At 51.2% G+C, this 20,819-nt stretch overlaps 1 protein-coding gene across 2 annotated transcripts; it reads left to right on the forward strand.

Moving 5' to 3' along the window:
- Positions 1 to 799: 799 nt before the first annotated feature.
- RAB3IL1 (RAB3A interacting protein like 1) lies at positions 800 to 16,544 on the forward strand. 2 transcript variants are annotated; one of them, XM_071559267.1, is made up of 11 exons: positions 2,040 to 2,601; positions 5,640 to 5,874; positions 6,323 to 6,418; positions 7,796 to 7,873; positions 8,411 to 8,626; positions 9,883 to 10,002; positions 10,743 to 10,871; positions 10,961 to 11,073; positions 13,236 to 13,335; positions 14,152 to 14,218; positions 14,551 to 16,544. In XM_071559267.1, the coding sequence occupies exons 1-11, from the start codon at positions 2,591 to 2,593 to the stop codon at positions 14,631 to 14,633; spliced, it is 1,248 nt and encodes a 415-aa protein (XP_071415368.1). In that variant the 5' UTR covers positions 2,040 to 2,590; the 3' UTR covers positions 14,634 to 16,544. The 2 variants fall into 2 exon arrangements, with proteins under 2 accessions (XP_071415367.1, XP_071415368.1); XM_071559266.1 differs by lacking the exons at positions 2,040 to 2,601; positions 9,883 to 10,002 and adding an exon at positions 800 to 1,156.
- The last annotated feature ends 4,275 nt before the right edge of the window (positions 16,545 to 20,819 follow it).

The following is a 20,819-nucleotide window of genomic DNA, read 5'->3' on the forward strand; positions in this document are numbered from 1 at the left end:
AGATTGAATTACTGTAGTGGGCATTGAATCCCTGTTTTGGGAATGCCAAAGGGCCACTCTCCATGCTGAGTTAGCAGCAGCTGTCTGGGAATGGCACAGTGCCCTCCTTGCTTTTTGGGACAGTGGCTCCCAAAGCTTGGTCAAATCCCTTCCCCTTCTCCAGTTCCAGTGCTGAGATATTCACAGAGGCATCAGGGGTATCTCTCAAAATGACACCATTCTTCCCTCAAATCTGATGTAATTAAAAAAAAAGATAAAGTGGGAAGTACCTGAGAAGTGCTGTTTTGCAAGGACAGGATTTACTCAGAGGTTTGAGCTGGCCAGGAATGTTTGAAGAGGATGCAGTGAACCTCAGTGCTTTTGTGAGGATGTCCAGGCTTCTTTCCTTTATGCTGCAGAACTCATCACTAATCCTGTGCCATCCTGGGGGGCCCTGAGAGCTGGGGGTGCCCCTGTGCCAAGCTCTGCATTTCCCTGTAGTTCTGAGTGCCAATCCGTCTGACTCTGCATTTTATTTTTAGGGTCTTGGGGGGGGTGAAAAATCTCTCCCTCTATTTCTACAAGGGGCTGGGATTCAGTATCTGCAGCACATCCCCTCTTAATGCTTCCTGTCTGCACTATCAGCTCTTGTCCTTCCTGCCTTTGTCGGCTCCTGGAATCAGTTCTGCCCTTCTAATCTGAGGACCCTCTGTCCCTGCCAGCCAAGCCTTGGGAGTTAATTATTACAGACTAATTACTTGTGGTGCTGCCTTGGAAAGCTGAAGATCTTTCCCCTCCTTCCAAAGCTCCCTGAAGATAACAAAGGTTACAGGCAGTGACACAAACAGACAAACATCCCGAATGCTCCGCTCCGAGATTTCAGAGCAGGGAGCTGGCCCATGCTGTCACATGGATCCTGGCCATGAGGCAGGGCAGGGCTGCACATGACATGGACACCCAGGAGATGCTGGGACAGAGGACAGCTCCCCATGTGGTATCCACAGCAGCATTCTGCAATGGATACACGGATCACCGTGTCTGACCCCCCTGTCTTTGGTGTTGGGTCTGGCAGTGAGGCAGAGGGTGGGCAGACTGAGAGCAGGGCAGGAGCTGCCCCTGTGTACGATGGCTCCGAGGGCATCCGGCTGCCTGGAGGGAAGCCCCAGGCAATGGCAAGGTAGGATGTGATGGGAAACCTGGGGAAGGATCAATCTGAAAAACATCCTCTGAGGGCGGCTTGTGTGTTTTTTGGTTCAGTGGAGACACTGCCACCAAAATGTGAGTGCTGTCAATCCAGAAGTGGGCGTGGGATCTGCTGTGGGACTGGGGTAAAAGCAGGAGTGGTTTGCCAGTTTTGTTCCCAGCTCTGTGCTCTCCTTGAATGCTGAGTTTAAAAGCCCTGGACAATCAGTGGCTTTTCTCCCCCCAGCCAGGTTTCCCCAATCCTTTCACCTTTCTGCGTATTATCTCTTCTTTACATCCCAGATTTTCCCTCAGTATTGGGTTTGTTTTAGTAGAGGGGTGGTTTCTGTGAGAAGCTGACAGACATTCCCTTATGTCCAGTGGAGACATTTCCAGCCTGGTAGCCAAGGCGGAGCCCGTCAGCAACAGTGGGAGGACCTCTGGGGCAATAGGGAGGGAAAGGAAAAAGGTATTGCACAGAAGTAAGGAAGATGCCTGTGGAAGGGACCCACGCTGGATCAGCCTGTTCCTGAGGGACTGACCCCATGGACAGGACCCACACTGGGGCACTCCATGAAGAACTCATGTCGAAGCTCACGGAGAGCTGACTCCTCTGGGAGTGACCCCAGGCTGGAGCAGGGGACGGGGTGTGAGGAATCTTCTCCTGGGGAGGAAGGCGCAGCAGAGCCAAGGTGAGATGACCTGACCTGTGTGGAAGGAGGCAGAGGAAACCAGGCGCGGATCCGAGCCGGGGAAGCAGAGCGAGGTGGAGGGACTACATCGTTCATTATGTGCCCTGCGCTGATTTGATGGGTAACAGACCACGCCAATTACCCGGTTCGAGGGCGCTGGGCCCCTGACAGGACTTGGCGGGAGAGCCCTCGGCGGGCCCAGCGCGCAGGCGCGCCCGCGTCACGTGTGGGCGGCGGGGCCGGGACCGGGACCGGCTCCGGGACCGGGGGTTGTGAGGGAGCGGCTCTGGGCACGGCTCTCCTTCCGCCGGGCACGGCTGCGGCTGCTCCAGGCACGGCTCCGGCTGCTGGGGGAGCTGCTGCAGGCACGGCTTCGGGGGCTGCTCCGGGCACGGCTCCGGCTGCGGCTCCGGGAACGTCCTCCCCTCCTCCGGGAGTGGCTCCGGCTGCTGCGGGCAGGGCTCCGGCTGCTGAGGGAGCCGCTCCGAGAACGGCTCTCCTTCCTTCAGGCACGGCCCCCCTTCCTCCGAGCACAGCTCTGGGAGCAGCTCCGGCTCCTCCGGGCACCGCTCCGGGTGCTGCGGGAACCGCTCCGGCCGCGGCTCCAGAAACGGCTCCCCTTCCTCCGGGAACGTCGTCCCTGCCTCCGGGCACGGCTCCGGCTCCCCCGGGCATGGGGCGGGCGGCGGGCGCGCCCCCGCCGTGAGCAGCGGCGGCAGCAGCGGCGGGACCAGGCGATGTTGCGGGGGTAGGTGCGGGGCTGCCTGTGCCCCTCAGGGTGTGCTGGTTCCGCGGGTCACACCCCGTGTCTGCCCAGCCCAGGAGTCCCCTGAGGCGCTGCGGGTGCTTCGTGGAATCCTGGAATGGTTTGGGTTGGAAGGGAGCTTAGAGATCATCTTCTTCCAACCCCCCTGCACCTTCCGCTAGACCAGGTCGCTCCAAGCCACGTCCAGGCTGGGTTTGGGCACTTGGAGGGATGGGGCAGCCACAGCTCCTCTGGGAAACCTTTGGCAGTGTTGTGTGGAAGCCACATAGGGAGATGGAACAAGGAGCTGATGTGACCACCAGCACCCCCAGGCATAGGACACAGCTTTGAGGCAAAGACAAGAAACACCAGCTGTGTGTTCTGCAATGATTTAATAACATAATGAAGCACAACCAGATGCTTTGCCATACTGAGCATCTGTGGGCTCTGGACTGGTGCCAGTCAGGTCTCTGTCCTGGTGGGATGGAAAAGCCAGACCCTCCTCACAAACCCACGGGTAAGAGTTTAACCTGGAGAGAGGCAGAGGCTCCTCGTAGGGGAAATAACTCTGTCGGGTCAGCAGAGCAGGAAACATGTGGGGCCTGCTGGAAAAAGTGCAGATACTGCACTTTTTTTTTGCTTTTTCTACAGAAACAATTTTAGAAGGGTGTGGGGTGTTGGGGATTTTTTTTCGTGTGTGTAAGTTTGTACTTCTTGTGTCAGTGTGGGACTTGGAGGATGTGATCCATTCTTCCAAGAAAGACAGCTGCCAGTCAGCAAGAGGGAGTGTTTGTGGTGATCCTTTGGTCTCCAGGGACTGAATTTTAAAACCCCACCTGGGCAGAATCCAGCACAGCCAAGGCTTCCATGAGGATTCTGCTTGCACAGCATGGAGAATGAGCTATTCCATCAGTGATGGCTTTTCAGGATATGTTTTTGGCATTATGGGCTGTGGGTGTGACTGTTTAATTCCTTCATGTCCTCCACTTTTCTTCCATAGTGTGCGGAAATGCACTGAAATTATCTGTTTCCCAAGGCAACTTTCATATGAGAATTTGAGAGTCATGAAGAAACAACATTGTTTTTTTCTTCCTGTGGGTTAGATTATCTGTCTGAGTAGTTTAGTGGACTGTTGAAATGTCCCTTTTCCCTGCTGCTGCTTTTTTTTTTTTAATAATAGCTGTTTGGTTCTGCATGTTGCTTTTCCTCTGTGCTCTGATTTTTGTGCTCTGCTCACAGAAACTGGAGGTGCTGGGCCTTGCTGGGTCCCTTCAGGTGTGCTTATTCTGATGCTAGAATACCTGGAGAGGTTTGTTCTCTACCATTTATGCCCAAAAGTCCACAGCAGAGAGGACTTCCATTGTGCCACCATGGTGTATGTGCTGGACAGACCTCCTGTCTGGCATGATTCCCATGGTGAATGCATTGCAGAAAATTTAGTTGTGTCATCAGGATGAGCCTCCCTTTCCAGATCTCCCAAGGGAATGGTCAGTAAAACCAGGTGAAGCTAGTGAGACACTAGTTAGTTTGGTTTTTCTTGCCTTCTCAGCACTATGATCATCTTTGTGGTGCTTTCACATGTTCCTGCTCAACAGAGAGGTCAGCAGAATCTGTGATGCCAACCTCATGTCCTCCTCCTCCAGTTCTGTAGCCAAAATGCCATCCAGTTGGCATGGCATGGCATGGCAGCAGGAATGATCCTATTGTCATCCCCCATCTCACAGATGCTGTGGTCTTTGTCTTCCAAGGGTTCAGAAAGTTCTTCACATGTGCTGTTCCACATGTTTTCCTGTGGTACCTGAGCTGATTTAGCTGGTAGATGCTGCTTCTTTCCCTCTTTGGAAGGTGACTGTTGCTCATGGACAGCTTTAGCCAGGGACAGAAGGGGAGAAATTTGAGTAGAAAATGTGGTGGGACACTCTGGAGGTGGGTGAAAAGCATATTTGTGCCTCATGGTTTGACTGCTGTGTTTGAGGGAGAACAAGGCTTTTCTTGAGGTGCACGTGGCCAAGGCGATGAGCCCTCGGAGCCTGTGCTCTGTCCTGCAGTGTTGGGCTGGAGTCGCATCAGGGGGAAGAGTGTGGCCTGGCTGGAATGCAGGAAGTAGGGCAAATTCAGGAGAGGAATGCAGGCTGGGAAAAGGAAAGAAGAGAAAGTGAGCCAAACCAGAAGGAGCTGGTGGCTTCTCTGCAGGAGAAGGCAGTGGGCGAGCATAGCCAGGAGGAGTGTGGGAGGAGGAACCAGAGCAGGGCATGAAGAGCAGGGCATCAGAGCTCAGCCAAGGCTTGTGACCCAGAGATAACCAGCAGCAGATTAATCTGTAGGGCAGAGTGTGTGTCCTGCTGGGTCTGATAGCAAACTTCCATGTGTGCGGGGCGTGGATGCTCTCCCACTGCCTTTAAATGGCGACTGACCATGTGAGGACACTTTGATGCACACACCAGGGTGACTGCAGTGCCCTGTCATTCAGGCACTCAGGATTTCTCCTCTCCTGACACCCCAGCAGCTGCAAAGTCTGTTAAATTGATCAGCCTCTCCAGCATCTGTGTTAATTTGGGGGTTCACAAAGCCCTATCGGGGGACAGTGTCCTGGGTGATTCTTCTAGTTTCTTCTTTCTAGTCCACCTTCACTTGCCAGCCACTGGAACTGAAAAGCAGGGCTTCAGCCCAGTGGAAATACACTGGTTCAGACAGTTCTGTACAGGATTTTGGTGGGAAGTAGGTTAAAAATAGATCCTTTCCCTCTGAAGCAGGGGTAGCAGGGTAGAAGAAGGCTGGGTTGACAGCAGAGGGGCTTAGGGTCTATACATTGGGAGTGGGAGAGCTGTATTCCTTTTTTTTCTACTTTCCCTTAGCTGGGGAAGGAAAGTCTGAACTTAGGCCTGCTGGATGAGTACCAGAGCCCTCAACACGTGTGTGTCTCTCAGGAAGTAGGGGAGAACGGGATTCCTGGAGCAGCTGTCTTTAGTTCTCCTGCTTTATCCTGAGTGTCCTGTCTGGGACACGCTGGCTGAAACGTTTCTCTGTGCTGTTACCCACAGGCAGGTCAGTTTTGAGGAAGAAAGCCAGAAGCAACCCACTGTGGGACACTGGAAACCACTCATGCCATCCAAAGGCAACAAGGAGGAGGTGGAGACAGGGTGCCAGAATGCTGGAGGTGTGGAGGAGACCCAGTCCACTGAGCAGCTCAACGTGTCGCGTCTGCGCAGCTCTTCGGTGGAGATCCGTGAAAAGGGGTCTGAGTTCCTGAAGGATGAGCTGCACAAAGCACAGAAGGTGAAGGGAGAACACCTGGGCATGGTGGCATGGATTGAACTCGTGGGGGTTTTCCCACAGGTGGTTTAGGAGTCTGGAGTGGGCAGAAGAGGAGAGACTGAGCTGAGGTGGCCATAAAGTGCTTTGGAGTAGGACAGCAGTTGCTGGATGTGCCAATATCCAAATTAATCCTGGAAACCTGCTGCAGGAAGCAGCTTGAGGCACTGCTTAATTGGGAGCCTCCTTGCTAATGCCAAATGAGCTATTCCAGCCTGAAAATCCTGCCACAACCTGTGGAAGGGGGTGCTTTTGGTGACAGGGAGCACGGCACAGGGTTTAGTGGCAGGAATCTGGGGTCAGGGATCTGTGCCATGGTGGGGAGGAAGGGTTTGGACTGACAGGTTGGGGCAGGGCATCAGCACTCCTGGGCCCTGCTGAGAGCTGGTGTCCCTCTCCGCTTCCTCAATAGGAGCTGAAGCTGAAGGACAAAGAATGTGAGAGGTTGTCAAAAGTCAGGGAACAACTGGAACAGGAACTGGAGGAGTTAACAGCCAGTCTATTTGAGGTACCACCCTTTTCCTTGTCTTACACACAGCTTGCATCCAGCCCCTTTAAGACAGGCTTTCCCTGAACTTCCAGCCATTTCCTCCTCTATGCTCTTGTTCTTTCCCACTTGGAGAAGCAGAGTGGGGCAGTGCTGCAGGCAGAGCCTCACAACAGGCTCCTGGGGAGCAGCTGTGGGGATGGCTGGAGCTGGAGCCGGAGCCAAGCACAGCTCACTCTCCATGTCCTTCTCCATGCCTGCTCTGTAGTCTGGGCAGCTGCTGTGTAATAGAGATGATTCCCTGGCTTGTCTCAGCCCTTCCTGGGGGTGGGAACATGCTGGATATCCTCACACACTCTGTTCCAATGAGTGTCCAGAAGGCCTGTTGGTTGATTGGGGTTTTTTTCATAATGTGATTCTTGCCAAGCTCTACCCTGGCAAAATCCCATTTACCCAGCAGCTCTAATGTCTGGATCTGTCTGGGCAGTGAGGAAAGCCAGAGCCCATCTGTACCTTTGAAACACAGGGATGTGAGGGCCAAGAGAGCAACTCTGCTCCTGAAATTTTGGCTACCTGAGCTCAGGGTAATCTTGGAGATAATAAAGCCAAGGGCTGTTCCCTTCCTTTGGTGGCATTGGCCAGACTCTGCTTCTAGACAGCACTGCAGGGAGGCCCCAGATGGAATTCATCCCACTCCCCTCTTCTCGTGGGAGAAGCTTTTGAGCCAGTTACTACCATTTGGCCCCCACCTGAGCTGCAGCTCCTGCTGTGTCCCAGCTGTGCCCAGAGCAGTGAGGACTGGCTGCTCCAGAGGGGAAGTGAGAGCAAAGTGCAGTAACAAGCCAGGCAGGAGCAGTGAACCTCACCAAGATGTGGAGCAGCAAGTCTGGATCAGGATCAGTGCCACAGACAGTAGTCAGGGGCAGAAATCAGTTTAGTGATCAACCAGCAGGGCTGCAGTGAAGTCAGGAAGCCAAGTTGAGGCAAGGCTGGAGTCACAGAGGTTTTGGAATAGGGGCACCCACAGCAACATAGGTGGGTGTTAATGTAAAACCTCAGCTTTAAAGAACTCCCAAGGACAAGAAAGGGCAGGCCCTTGCTTCTGGCATTCTTCACAGCAGCCCCTATCAATGAGAGAGATGACCTTGGACTAGCCAGCTGAACACTTTAGTTTAATTACGGTCCTTAGCAGGGGATGCACTCCAGGCTCTGGTACTGGGAGCCTTCTCTGGGAAGTTTTGGGGAAAGGCTCTGCACAGCTGACAGAAAAAAGCCCTTGGATGTGGCAGGGATGTCTGTCCCCTTGCTTGCTTGCTTGCCTGGAGCATGATATGGCAGAGCTGTGACCTGGCCTGGTGGCTCTGTGTAACAGGCAGACTAACATTCTCTCTGGTGCAGGAAGCCCACAGGATGGTGAGAGAAGCCAACACTAAACAGGCTGTGGCAGAGAAACAGCTGAGGGAGGCCCGGGGCAAGGTGAGAACTGCTCTCTGGGACTTGATTTTATAGGGTAGCCTGATGGCATCGCTGCTCAGCCTGGCAGCAGTGCTGGTTTTTGACTGGAGGAGAATAAAGTGCTTGCATTTGCTCTGGTCCCTTTCCAGCAGACACTGAGGGAGGGGGGAGAGGGATTCTTGCAGTCTGCTCCTGATCCAGCTCCTCTTTGCCAGAGGAAGCACAGAGAAATTATAAGCTGTTGAATTGTCACAGCCATGGGGATGGATAGAGCAGAGACCTGGGGGGTTGGAATTTCCTGGCAAGGCTGAATCACAGGGTTGCTCAGCCTGAGGAGAGAGAAATTTCTTTGGGGTTATTGAGTCTGAAAAGAGCCAGGGGCAAAATATGCTGATTGAGGGAAAGAGAGATAGGTTTCCAAATAGTTGCTGTTTGTTTAAAATTCTGGGTGATGGTGGGCACTGGGAGGCTTCATGGCTGGTCCCCTGTGGCTTCAGTGTGTGGTGGGTGCACCAAACTGGAGTTCTGCAGGTGCTGACTCTTGCCTGGTCTCCTCAGATCGACATGCTGCAGGCAGAGGTGACGGCTCTGAAGATGCTGGTGATCACATCCACACCTTCCTCACCCAACCGGGAGCTGCACCCTCAGCTCCAGAGCCCTTCCAGAGCTGGCTTCAGGAAGGGCCACGGGCGCAACAAAAGCACCAGCAGTGCCATGGTGTCGGCTGCCAGTCAGAACGTGGCTCCAGAGCCAGTCAGCCGGGAGTGCAAAGAGGTGGGTGAGGGCCACTCACTGTCACCGCTGGCACTGTGCTCAGGGGCTCCCTGGGCACAGCTGGGCTTTCATTGTTGGGAGAAGCTGGTTGTGACTGGTTCCCTAAATTTTTGCTGAGGCAGGCTCTGGAGGGTTTCCTTTTGTGGAGGTTTCTTCTTTGGGAGGCCTGTTGGAGGCTGGGTCAGAACAGCAGCAGCTGAGAGATCTCTGGGGGACATGGGCAGGTCCAGGAAGTACCAGTGCTGTGAGATGCTGAGCAGAAGTCAGTGGTTTTCTGCACCTTGGGAGCTGAGTCCACAGCCTGTTCTGGCATGATTAGGTGGTGTTCTTCCTACAGTTTGGCTTGGACACCAGGACACCTCCATCAGCTCCATCCTCTCACTTGTCCTGTGTTCTTGGGCATGGCACTATTCTCCCTCTTCTTTGCAGAGTATATATTTAATTATCTTGAATTCCTTCCTCACTGGAAGGAACTGGGCAGAGAAGCATCCAGAGCAGTGTGAATAGCTTTCAAACAAACCCTGTTTAATTAAGATGATCCTTTGATAGTCCCCCCACCACCTGCTGTGACCATGAGTGTCTTCCTGCTGCCAGGATCTTTCCTTCTGGGAATTTCCAAGTGGACAGATGCATACACAGCTGTCCTGGGGAGCAAAAAGGAGGCAGCTTATGCATTTGGTCAGGAAGAATGAAAATGAGTGAGAATGTGTGGGAGAATGTCTCACTAGTGATTTTTTGGGGGAGCTGTAGCCTCTGTCATGAACAATTGTTGAGGGAACACAAAGGCACTTGTTTGTTAAAGATGTAGACCTGTCATTGCTTCATGGAGGCAACTTCCATAGGGTGCAGATATCCTGGGGCCTAAAATCTCAGGACTCAGCTTCCAGAGTGACTAATAATGTTCTTTATGAGGCATGGGGTGGCTTTTTTGACTCTCAGATTTCTTAACAGCCTATGTGAGAGGTGATAAAAGGGACCCTGGCATTCAGAAGGTTGGTGCCGTATGAAAAAGACATGTCCCATCCTAAATTGAGCCTAAAACTGGCAATTTCTGTTGCCTTTTTGCACCCCAAGCTGCAGTCTAAGGGTGTGACTTATGGCCCTGTGATGCCTTGAGCAGCATGCTCAGTTCTTGGAGGGCAGGACTTGAGCCTTTCTTTGTATCTTGTGTTTTATCTCACTTTTTTGCGTCCCTTCTTGCCTGTCTCACTCTAAACCTTTTCCTTTGCTGTCTGTCTCTCCCTCTGCCCTCCAAGTCTGGGTTCCCTGCTCTCCTCTCCCTGCTCCTTTGCATCCTCCCTGGGAAGGCCATCCGCATCACCTATGAGCCAGGCTGGCAGGCCTTGGGAGCAGATGCTTCCTCCTCCTCACGGCAGGTAACCAGCCTTTGGGGATGGGTGGGACCCAGCTACCTCTCATGCTTCCAGCCTTTCAGTTCCAGCTTCCTTTCATGCTAGCCTCCTTTTTTTATAACTTTGGTTTTGTTTTCCTCCATTTGTTGTTCCGACTTGTGGCTCTGAGGCTGCTCCTGGTCCCAGGTGAGCAATCTCCATGAAATTCAGGCTTTCCCAGCTGTGTTCACTGACATTCTTTGTGTTGCTCAGCAGCATTTCTTTAGTTTTATTTTTCCTTTCAGCAGCTTTAGCAGACTTTGCCGTGCTTGTAGGAGATGCCCTGTTGGTCAGGTTGGTGGTTTGGCTCATGCATCCATCTGGGCTTAAAATGCCACGTCCCAGAGTCTCCCATTGCCACTGTGCTCTGCCACTCAGCAGCTCTCACCATTCCTGCTGTGGGTTGAGTGGGTGCTTGGTCTGTTCAGTGGTTGTGTGGGTGCATCACAGGTCCTGGAGGAAGATGGGATGGAGAGGTACCTGCAGGTTTCTGGCCCAGTAAGCCCAGGGTGGCTGTGGCACAGAACTGCTGATGGGTGGGAGGTGAGACATCCTTGGAGCAAGGCAGCTTCCCTCAGACACTTCCGTGGTGTCTGAGCCTCTCCATATGCCAAAGCAGATATTTCACAGTCAGGTTACCTGCACAGTAACAGACAGCTTCTGATATGGAATCTCTTCCTCCACCCACCCTCCCTCTGCACTTTCCTCTTTGGTACTTGCTACAGGTCGACTCCATTTTATTTGCCGAGTTCCAGGCCTGGAAGGAATCTCCAACTTTGGATAAATCCTGCTCCTTCCTGGACAGAATTTATAGAGAAGACATAGGACCTTGTCTGGACTTTACCAAGCAGGAGGTGAGTGCTGGAAAAGCAGCTCCAGAGTATCAGCTTTCTGGAGGTGACCTTGACTCGTCCGTCTGTGGTCTCCCTTTTGTTTCCTGCAGCTGTCGGAGCTTGTGCGAGTGGCTGTGGAGCAGAACACCCTCACCATCGAGCCAGTTGCTTCCCAGAGCCTGCCTGTGGTGAAGGTGGCAGCAGAAGAGTGTGGTGGGCCCAAGTAAGGACCGTGTTTTACCCTTATTTTGTCCCCTCCTTGCTGCTGCTCTTTGTCCTGTGTTGCTGTGTCGCTGAGGTCAACAGTTCTGAGGGCTCAGCTGAGTGTTCTCCAGGCTTGTGAGCAGCTGGAATTCAGCTCCATGTGAGAAGAGGAATTAGCTTAGCTGAGCTCAGCAGATATGCTGCTGGCTGGTTTGGGGGATAACCTGGTGAGGTGGTTGTGCCCTTGACTAGGGAGCATTTTTTCCCTCCCTTTCCTTGAGATAGCAACTTGTTTATGTTCTCTGAAGGTGTGTTTGTGCCTAACCAGAGGTGAAAGGGTTAAACCAGAGCTGGGTTCTTCCATCTTGTGATGCTTCACTTTGCATCCTGACCTTGCTGGGTTTGAGCCTGGGTCACAGGAGACCTCTTTTTCCTGCATGTCATCTTCCCCACTTGATGCTGTCACCTTGCCACCCGAAGTGGGGCTGTGGCTGCTCCAGGGCCTGTGTGACTGTATCTGATGTAACAGACAGCTTGGGATCACCTCAAGGAAGAGGAGCATTACCAGGAGTGATACAATATTTCAGATGAAGGAGGGGATTTTATACTTTTTATTTTACAGCTGTTGAATTTAAGTTCAGTCAGGGCTCTCTGTCCTTCCCTCCCTCACCTTCAAGCAGAGCACCTTCTGTAGTGTCCCTGTGAGGGCAAATGCAGGTTTCCTACCACTGTCCAGCATTTTCTGTCATCTCTAGGCAAATGTTCCAGGAACAAGCCATCTTGTGTTTATCCTTATCAGTTTCCTTTTGATTCTTTTTTGTCTTCACAGTGGGTTCCAGTCACAAATTGTAACGTAAGTGAAGCATTTATTGTTTAGTCAGTGATCAAAGATCTCTAATCCATTAACAAGTGACTAACTCAGTGCAATTTAACAGCTTGGAGACTCAAGCTGAGCTGAGCTAACTTCCCTGTTTAATTTCCAGGCAGGATGGTGAGGAATTCTGCTACTGGGAATAAAAAATCCAAAAGGAATTTGTTTCCTTTTGTTTGCCAAGGTGCAAAACACTGATTTTTGTGGCATTTTGTTTACCTCTAGCTATTGTTGTCGCAGTTGGGATTACACCAAGTAACCATGAGTGACCAGCAAGAGTCTCTCTTTTTCCTGTGTGGTGCAATGCTCACATTTGTGACTTGTTAAAAATATCTTGTTTACAAAGGTATGGGTCCTCCTGCACCTTCTGAGACTTTAATCTCTTTAAGTTGTGTTAATATTTGGTCAGTGATTCCTTCTCCTTGCATCTTGACACTTAGAGCCCACACTTCCACTCTTGGCTAATAATTGCCTTGAAAAACAAGGCCAGAGACATGCTCAGAACCTCCCTGAAACATCTGCTCCCCTGTGTTGTCCCTTCCACGGCTCCCAGAGCAGTTTTTGGCAGCTGGGGAGGGATGTCCCTCTCCCAGCATGCAGGAACTGGACCTTAGAGGAATGTGGTGGTGACTGTGCAACAGAAAATTCTGCTTTACTGCTTGAAATGGTGATGAAGGAAAGGCAAGTGGCTGGTGATGGGAACCATAACAGAAGAAAATGGCAGCAAAAGAGAGGCTGTTCTGAAAGACTTCTTCGCTCCTTCTTCACTTCTTCAATTTTAACAATGTTAAAATTGTGAAGCCAAGTTTCTTCCCTGTCTTCCCTGTTCTTAGGATTGGCAAGCCTCATCCAAACCAGCGTGGCTTGTTTTGAGTTCTCACCATGAACAAATTCTGCTTAAATGCTGGCTTTGCCTGTTTTGAGGCCAGGCTGGTGCCCAGCCAGTGTGTTTGCATCCCATCAGGAAAGCTGGTGCCACCTGGGCCTTCCCTGGAATGTGGAGATGTGCTGGGACAGGTGACACTGGTTGCTCTGTTTCCTGTGGTTTTCTCTCAGGCTGTGCACCAGGGAAAGGGTGCAGCCTTGGTGTATTTGGGCATGGAATAATTCTAGATATTTAGCTCTCCTAAACTTGCCATTTATAGAATGTTTCTGGCATCAAAAGGCTCATGTCAGTCATGGGGTTTTTTAGTTCATGCAGCCTTACTCTACCTGGCTTCTGAGTTCTCCTTTCTGTCTCTTGAGGGTATTGAATTGCTGATCTCTGCTGTGCCACTGGATTGTTGAAGTGTTTTTTCCTTTCCCTGCAGGAAATGTGCTCTGAGTGGCCTCCCCAGGACCTGCAAGCACCGGATCATGCTGGGGGATTCTGGGAATTACTACTACATTTCACCTTCCTGCAGGGCCAGAGTGAGTCCTTCACCTTCCCAGGGGACCTTGGCCCTCCAAAATTGTCCCATACCCTGAGATGTAGGAGCTTTTGAGGGTCAGCCCTCAAACTGAGGAAGACCTGTGGGATCTGAGTTTGCTCCTGAGGTCAGGGCAGCTCTTTGTTGATGATGAGGGTGCAGATGCAGCTGTGCCTTATATTTTCAGACAGCCTTCAGTGTGTTCACTTTCCATGGTTTCATTCTGTACAAGGCTTTGCTTGTTTGGCTTTATTGTTGTTTAATTCCCCTTTGTAAAACACGGTAATTTTCTGCTCTTTAAATGCTGTTACTGTTCCAGTCAGGTCCGTGACTCGGGTTTTTGTGAGAACAAGTTGTTCTTTCTGTGGAGGGAAGGCAAAAGGTGGATGATTTATTAATGTTGCTGCTGGGGCTCTGATTCAATGGAGCATTTTAGGAGTTTTTTCTTTCCTGAGTGCATATCACAAAAGCTGATCCCAAAACATGTGACCACTTTGGACACAAAAAGTTGGTTTTTGTACGCAGACTTGACTCGTTTTTGTCACTTGCCCCAAAGCAATGTCTCAAATCTTGCAGTTGGAGCTGTTCCACATTGTGTCTGATGGATAGTGTAATGTCTTGGGATGGGATGGCAGATACTCAGATGGTTTTTTAAGTTGTATTTTATTTCATTATTATTTATTATATATCCCCTATCTAGTGATATGTGGGACTATTTGTCAGGTGCTGAACACTGAGCTCTGCTGCTGGGTGCTGTGCAAGCCTTTTGACAGAGCAGCTCTGGAGCTGATTCCCTCTTTTTTCCTCTCTCCCTCAGATCACAGCAGTGTGCAACTTCTTCACATACATCCGCTATATCCAGCAGGGCTTGGTGAGGCAGGATGGTAAGAGCTGGATGCAGTGGGATGCTTTCTGGGGGGAACTAAGAGGTGCTATTCCAAATTACAGGAGTGGGGCCCCTGAATTCCCTGTGTCATTTGAGGAGCAGTTAAATGATTAAAGAAAGGCATGAGGGGAGGAAGAGAGGCACCAATTCCTGGGAGCTTTGCCCTGGGGTGGGGCTGGTGAAGGGTGACCTGATGGGCATGTCCTGCTTCCCTGCCTTTGAGAACCAGCCTGGCTGGACTGCACTGGGAGCTGGTGTCCAGCTGTGCCTTGCTGACTGATGTTCTGGTTGTTTTTCCCCTTCTCTTCCCCACACCCCTGTTGTTTGCAGTGGAGCTGATGTACTGGGAGGTCATGCGGCTCCGGAGGGAGATGTCACTGGCCAAGCTTGGATTTTATCCCAGTGAGATGTAAGCAGAGGCCTGAGCGTGGACGGAACCTGCTCCAGTGTGAAGGGCTTTGTGAGTGCAGTGCCTTTCTCCCTCCCCACCCTCCTCTGCCTGAAGCTGATCAAGAAGCAATACTTCCACCTCCAGCCATCCCACTTCCCTGCCTGTGATGGGAGTGCAGCTTCCACGCTGTGCCCTCAGAGCTGGGCTGGCCCTGGCTGCTCTGGGGTGGCCATCTATGGACTATGGAGTCTCCTATATGCAGCATATATCCATTTTTTTAAAAACTTTTACTTTTATATGCAGCCTGTTTTGGCATTTTCCAAGGCCAGCCCTGTGCTGGGCAGGAATTCCAGACCTTCCTGGTAAGCCAGTCTGTCAGGACAGATGCTGGCTGTCTGTCCCACTCATTTTTTGGGGTGGAGGGTTCTGTACATGAGGTCCTGCTGACCACACTCCTATATGCCCAGAAAATGCCAGCGGAGCACAAGAATCTTACGGAGAGCCATGAACAGTTTGTTTCCAAGTACTTCCATGTTCCTTTTAAAGGAGCCTGCAAGGGAAGCTTGCTGCCAACGGAGTCACAAAGAGGGATTTGTTCCTGTTTTCAGCTTGCTGTTTGCCACTGGGTGATCCAGGCTGGGGGAATGGCTGGAGCTGTGCACCTGGGGCCTTCAGCAGAAGAAAGGGAGGAGGGAAATTCCATAACTCCCAGCTGGCTGCAGTCAGTGTGGGATCATTTCTCCTGGACTGGACTGGACTGGACTGGGAAATCTGCTGCAGTTGTCACAGGCAGATGCAGACTTTGTCACAGACCCTGTGACTGTCCTTGGTGCAGGAGTCCCCCATGTTGCTCTTAAATACCAGCATCACCTGCCCTGGAGCTGTTCCTGATCTGAGGGAGCTTTGGGTGGTCCTGCTCCCACTGTTTGGGTGGAATCCGTGTTCCTGGACTGGTTTCTTAATGCCCCAGAAGGAGCATGCCCAGTCTGGGCAGTCCTGAAGCCCAGAAATTTCCTCCCTGGTATTACATCAGAGCTGGAGATGCCCATTCCAGTGGGAATCCCACCTTCTCCTGGGCTGCCATCCCCAGTGAGGGAATTGAGACATGTTTATGTGCACATGAGGGATGTGGCTGTGGTTCCTGTATCCTCCAGAATGTGCTGGGAGGGAGGGATGTCTCCAGAGCTGTTGGAACACAGGCCTGCCACAGCTTGAGCTCAGCCCTGCCACAGCTTGAGCTCAGCCCTGCCACAGCTTGAGCTCAGCCCCAGGTTTGTTAAAGCCATGACAGTGTTTTGTGGCAGATTTAGCCTTTTTTAACGTGTCTGTGGAGCAGCTCAGCCACCACCCACCCTGGGGGTTCCATCTCTGTCTGGCAGGTCACTCTGCCCAGCACCAGATCTCCATCCTCAGCTCCAGAACCTGGATCCTCTTCTGATGGATGCTACAGTAGAAGCTCTGTTTTCTTCCACTAAAAACACAAACTGATCTGCTGTGATTTTGCCCAAGTGAGGGAGGAATAGACAGGGGAGGCAAAAGCTTTGATTTTCCGAGCTGCAGATTTCAGCTCTGGTAAATTCCAGCCCTGGAATTTCTCTTCCTATCTGCTCGCACTGACCTTTTATCTCTCCGTGTCTTCCTGTGCCATTGGCTGCTCCATTGCACAATGTGTGGCTGTGTTGCAGCACTGGGAATGAGATGATCTCTCAAGGTAGGAGATGGTTTGGTTTGGGGGGTTCTTTTTTCCCCTCAGTGTCACATTGCAAAGCACTTTTGGGATGAAAAATTGGAGAAATACCTTGTGTGAGGTCATCGTATATTTGAAATGAAGCAGAGAGAATGATTTGTGAAGGAATATGAAGTCACTCCGTTAACAGCGGGATGGTTGCACCCTGCTCTTCAAAAATAATGGAAAATAAACTTTTGCTATTAACCTCTAAAAGTCTGGTTGGAGGTTGGGTTGGTTGGGGTGTTCAGTGACCAAGAGAAAATGAAGTTTGGCTGCAGTTCTCTGAGCTTCTCTGGCCACTGTGTGTCCTGTGGGACTGGGTTTTAATGCTTTTATTCATCAGTGTGTCCCTCCCACAGCTGGCTGCTCCTGGACTTCACCAGGGCATAAGTTATCAAACAGTGTTTCTCCACTGATGGGTGAACATCTCTTCACAGAATCCCAGAAGGGTTTGTGTTGGAAAGGACCTTAAAACCCATCCAGTTCCACCCCCTACCCTGGGCAGGGACACCTCCCACTAGCCCAGGTTGCTCCAAGCCCTGTTCAACCTGGCCTTGGACACTTCCAGGGATGGGACATCCTCAGAGAACCTGTTCCAGTGCCTCACTGCCCTCACAGGGAAGTGACACTTGTGACAGGGCAGGTCCCTGTTTTTCCTGAGGGGAGATGAGGTTTCTCCTGTTCAGTTGTGCATCCCTCAGTGTGCTGGCTTGGAGCATTGCATGGGATGTGCTGCTGTCCTGAAGACTGGTTAATTCAAGGATCTTTCTTCTGTGTCCTTACAGGGCTGAGCAGTCTCTTGCTTTTCTTAATATCAGGTAGAGGTTTTAGGTCGCTCTGGTTTCTCCAACATCACTTTTTCTCCCCCTGTGTTCAGCTCTGGATGTTAACCAGGAATATCTCATCATCATCTCTTGGTGGAGGAGAAAAAGCAAAGCATCAAAGAAAACTGAGGTACAGCCAGAGCAGAAAATGGGATTAGACCTCATGGAATAGTGGTTCTGGGACCTGCTCTTTACTGTGAACTTGCTCAAGGGGTGGTCAGGCCTGTGCTGTTTTTCCTGCCTGGAATGCACCCTGAGATTCCAACGCTGGTGGTTGCTCTGCCAGCCAGAAACATCACCATGACCTTTGTGCTGTGGGCAAAGCCAGGAACTGGGACCCTGTGTTCCCTCTCCCCAGAGTGCCCTGCCACACTCCCAGCTCAGCCCCTGAATCTCCCTGTCCCCCTCTTTCCTTCCCATTCCTGTGTAGACATGGGATTTCCCTGGTCAGGAAGGGGTTTCCTGGCTGCATTCCCACTCCCACCATGGCAGCTCAGTTGCAGCAAGTGCCCAGAGGAAGGGGCTTGCCCCATCTGGAGTGTGGGGAACCCCAGCAGGTCCGAGGGAGAGCTGTCTCCAGACAGGGATGTAATTTTTTTTTTAAATTTAAAAGGAATCCCAGACTGTGGCAGTGCAGCACAGTCAGGCAGCCACGAGAGGGCACAGGCAGCCCAGGCAGGGACTGTCCTCCCTCTTCATCCTCCCTCCCTGCAGGAATGGAGCATTTCCACATCAGGAGCTTTCCCGTGGCAGGAGCTGAGCCATGAAATTGGCTCCTCCATTTTTGTTGTGTGAGAAGACATTATATCCTTTATCCCCATCTACCCACCTCTTCCACCACAGCATTCCTGCTGGTTTCCCTCTCAGAAATAAACCATGGTCCAGTTGCCAGACCCTTTCCATGTGCTTGAGCAGAGTTTCTGTGTCCTCCTGTGCCTAGTGCTGTAGGAACAGCAATTTTCCCTGCGCCCATTTACCCCCCATAGGGAAAAAAAAGAGCTTCTAAAGGATGGTAACTCAAAAATGCTTTTGTAGGTGTGTTTGAGTTGCTTGAAGCACAGTGAGCAAAACTATTGATGAAGATTTTGTTTTCATTCCCCTCTCCCTCCTAAATCCTGTTTCTCTGCCATAAAGTGTGAGTTTGGGAGAGAAAATGGGTGTTTTTTTCTCTCTGATGGAGGTCAGCGTTGTGCACAATGAGGTGCTTTTCAGTATTTAGATGTTAATACATGTTTAAGAGGAGAATTTAGGTGACTTGGAGTGGGAGGAAGAGAAAGCAGGGTAAGGGACCTGGAGAAATGGTTCCTCCTGACGATTGTCTCTGTGTATGCTGGTCCAGCCCTTTCCCCTGCCTGCAGTTCCTCCAGGTTTGCTCAGGGCTGTAAATCAGGCTCTGCTCAGCTGGTCAGGCTGCCCCCATGTGCTCTCAGAGACCTGTGCTTGCAGGAACCAACAAAAGGAAGATCTTTTCTGTTTGCTCCAGGTGCAATCAAGGCAAAGGGAGAAGGTAAACACCTGGACCCTCGAAAATCAGACATTTCAAAGCTTTCCTGATGGGAACCTTCCTGTAGGATGAATCTGTCAGAGCAACAAGGATTACTGCAGAACGGGCAGCACTGTGGCAGCCTTGGGGAAATTCCAGGCATTCAGGGACCAAGGCCCTGCCAGGAAAAAGTCAGGTCTGGCTGCTCTCTCAGTGTGCATGTGGCACTGAGGGCTGGGCAGCTCTGCCAAGGCAACACGTTCCCAATAGGAGCAGTGCCTGTGGTGCCACCGGTGCCAGGAGCCAAGAGGTCGGATTTGCTATTTATCATGTCAATATTCCCCTGTTTGTATGAGGGTTCTGGGGCTGAGCTGGAAGGTTGACAGGCTGTGCAGGGACATGGACTTTGTACTGCTTTGTATAATGATCATGGAATTGCCAGGACAGGCCCCGAGGGGGGTAATTCCCTGATTTTTCCCTGTGTGTTGGTGGGGGATGGACTGGATAGTGAGATGCCTTCTTGCTCTGTGAGACAGTAGGGATGTATGTGGTGTACAACCCCAAGAAGAAAAAGGGAGCACAAAGAAAATGAGACCAGGACTAGTTGTGAGCTGGATGTGAGGGAAGAAATGGCTTTAGAATGGCCTTAAGCTGAACAGAGTAGAATAGATACTAGATTTAGACTAATATTAGGTTTAGATTAGAGACTTAGATTTTTAATTTAGATATTGTAATTAGATATTAGTAAGAAATTGTTCCCTGTGAGGGTGGGCAGGCCTTGGCACAGGTTGCCCAGAGAAGCTGTGGCTGCCCCATCCCTGGAAGTGCCCAAGGCCAGGTTGGACAGGGCTTGGAGCGACCTGGAACTGTGGAAGATGTCCTTGCCCATGGCAGGGGGTGGGACTAGAAGATTTTTAAGGTCCCTTCCAACCCAAATCATGCTGTGATTCTCTGATAGATCTGAGCTAACAGGTGCCCTGGCTCAGCAGATTTGACAGCACCACCCTGGATGATGGAGCAGAGAGACAGCAGGGAAAGTTTGGGAAGGAAAAGGTAATCCTTAGCTTTCTTCTGACTAAAATGTGAAATTATTCCCCTTGTAGGAGAAGGCTTGACCTGCACAGGAAAAGCTGAGTCACTGGTACAGATCTGGTGACTTGGAAGTAACATCACTGACAGAAAAGGAGTTCACAGCCATTTGTGCAAGAGCACCAAGTCCCAAAACAGCTCCCTGTGGGGCTGCCTCAGGGAGGGAAGCTGTGAAAAGGAGACTGTGCAGTGAAAACTCCAGCACTCATTCCTGTGCTCCTTACAGAGCTTTCCTGTCCGTGTGGGCACACAGAGCCCCACAAGCTTTTTAACCAAAGACTTTGTTCACATCTCCATTTTCTGATTCCACTCCATTTCTGGGCCTGCAGGTTTTCCTCTGGCAGATGTAGACATGATACTGGCTCAAGGACAGCTCTCTGCCCTTGATTCTCGTGGCTCACCGTGCTAATTCTGCTCTGTTAATCACCTTAGAGTCAGTTTAAGATGCTTCCTGACGATGGACATGTATGTTGGTCACAGCTGAGGCACCTTTGCTCTTTCTGGGGCCTGGAAGAGGTGACTGCCCTGTTGCCTTTGGTGACCTTTCCCTGTGTCAGGCTGCCAGTGCCAGCTGGCAGGAAGAACAAGAAAGGAAGCAGCACTAATCCAACTTCCAGTCCAACTGAGGACAGTGATAAATAGTGTCTTGGGGGCAATTGGAGCAGTGTCTGAAGGTCCTGCGATGCATTTGGGCCCGTGAGGTGTTGCAACCACCCAAAAATCTTGGCAGCTCTGCCTTCCATTAGTCCTTAAAGACTTCCCTGCACAGGAACATTAACAGAAGTTCCAAATCCTGTCCGTCTAGCGCTGAAATGATGTGTGTTTGGAGAAAACCTCATGTGCTGTTTGAAGAGGTCAGGCTGGTCAAGGCCTGATGCAACTGAGTTTTGAAAGCCCAGAAATTATTTTGATGTTGTCAGCAGTGGTGTCACTACTTTCTCTCCATCGTGCTGGTTTTAAAAGCCACATTCAGAATACACCAATGTCTTAAACTCTTACAACAGATGTGACTCATCCCTATCTTTACACCACCACATCCAGAAGAACCTCTTTGGGTTCATTTACCACAACAGAGACCTTGAA

Source organism: Pithys albifrons, chromosome 6 (genome assembly GCF_047495875.1).
Source record: "Pithys albifrons albifrons isolate INPA30051 chromosome 6, PitAlb_v1, whole genome shotgun sequence".
Lineage (NCBI taxonomy): Eukaryota > Metazoa > Chordata > Aves > Passeriformes > Thamnophilidae > Pithys > Pithys albifrons.

Excerpts from the sequence above, each read along its gene's own strand:
- RAB3IL1 (XM_071559266.1), top strand. The coding sequence starts at position 924 with ATGACATGGACACCCAGGAGATGCTGGGACAGAGGACAGCTCCCCATG. Across the intron at positions 5,875-6,322 it reads AGCTGCACAAAGCACAGAAG|GAGCTGAAGCTGAAGGACAA; the intron begins GTGAAGGGAGAA and ends CTTCCTCAATAG. Across the intron at positions 10,872-10,960 it reads TGGACTTTACCAAGCAGGAG|CTGTCGGAGCTTGTGCGAGT; the intron begins GTGAGTGCTGGA and ends TGTTTCCTGCAG.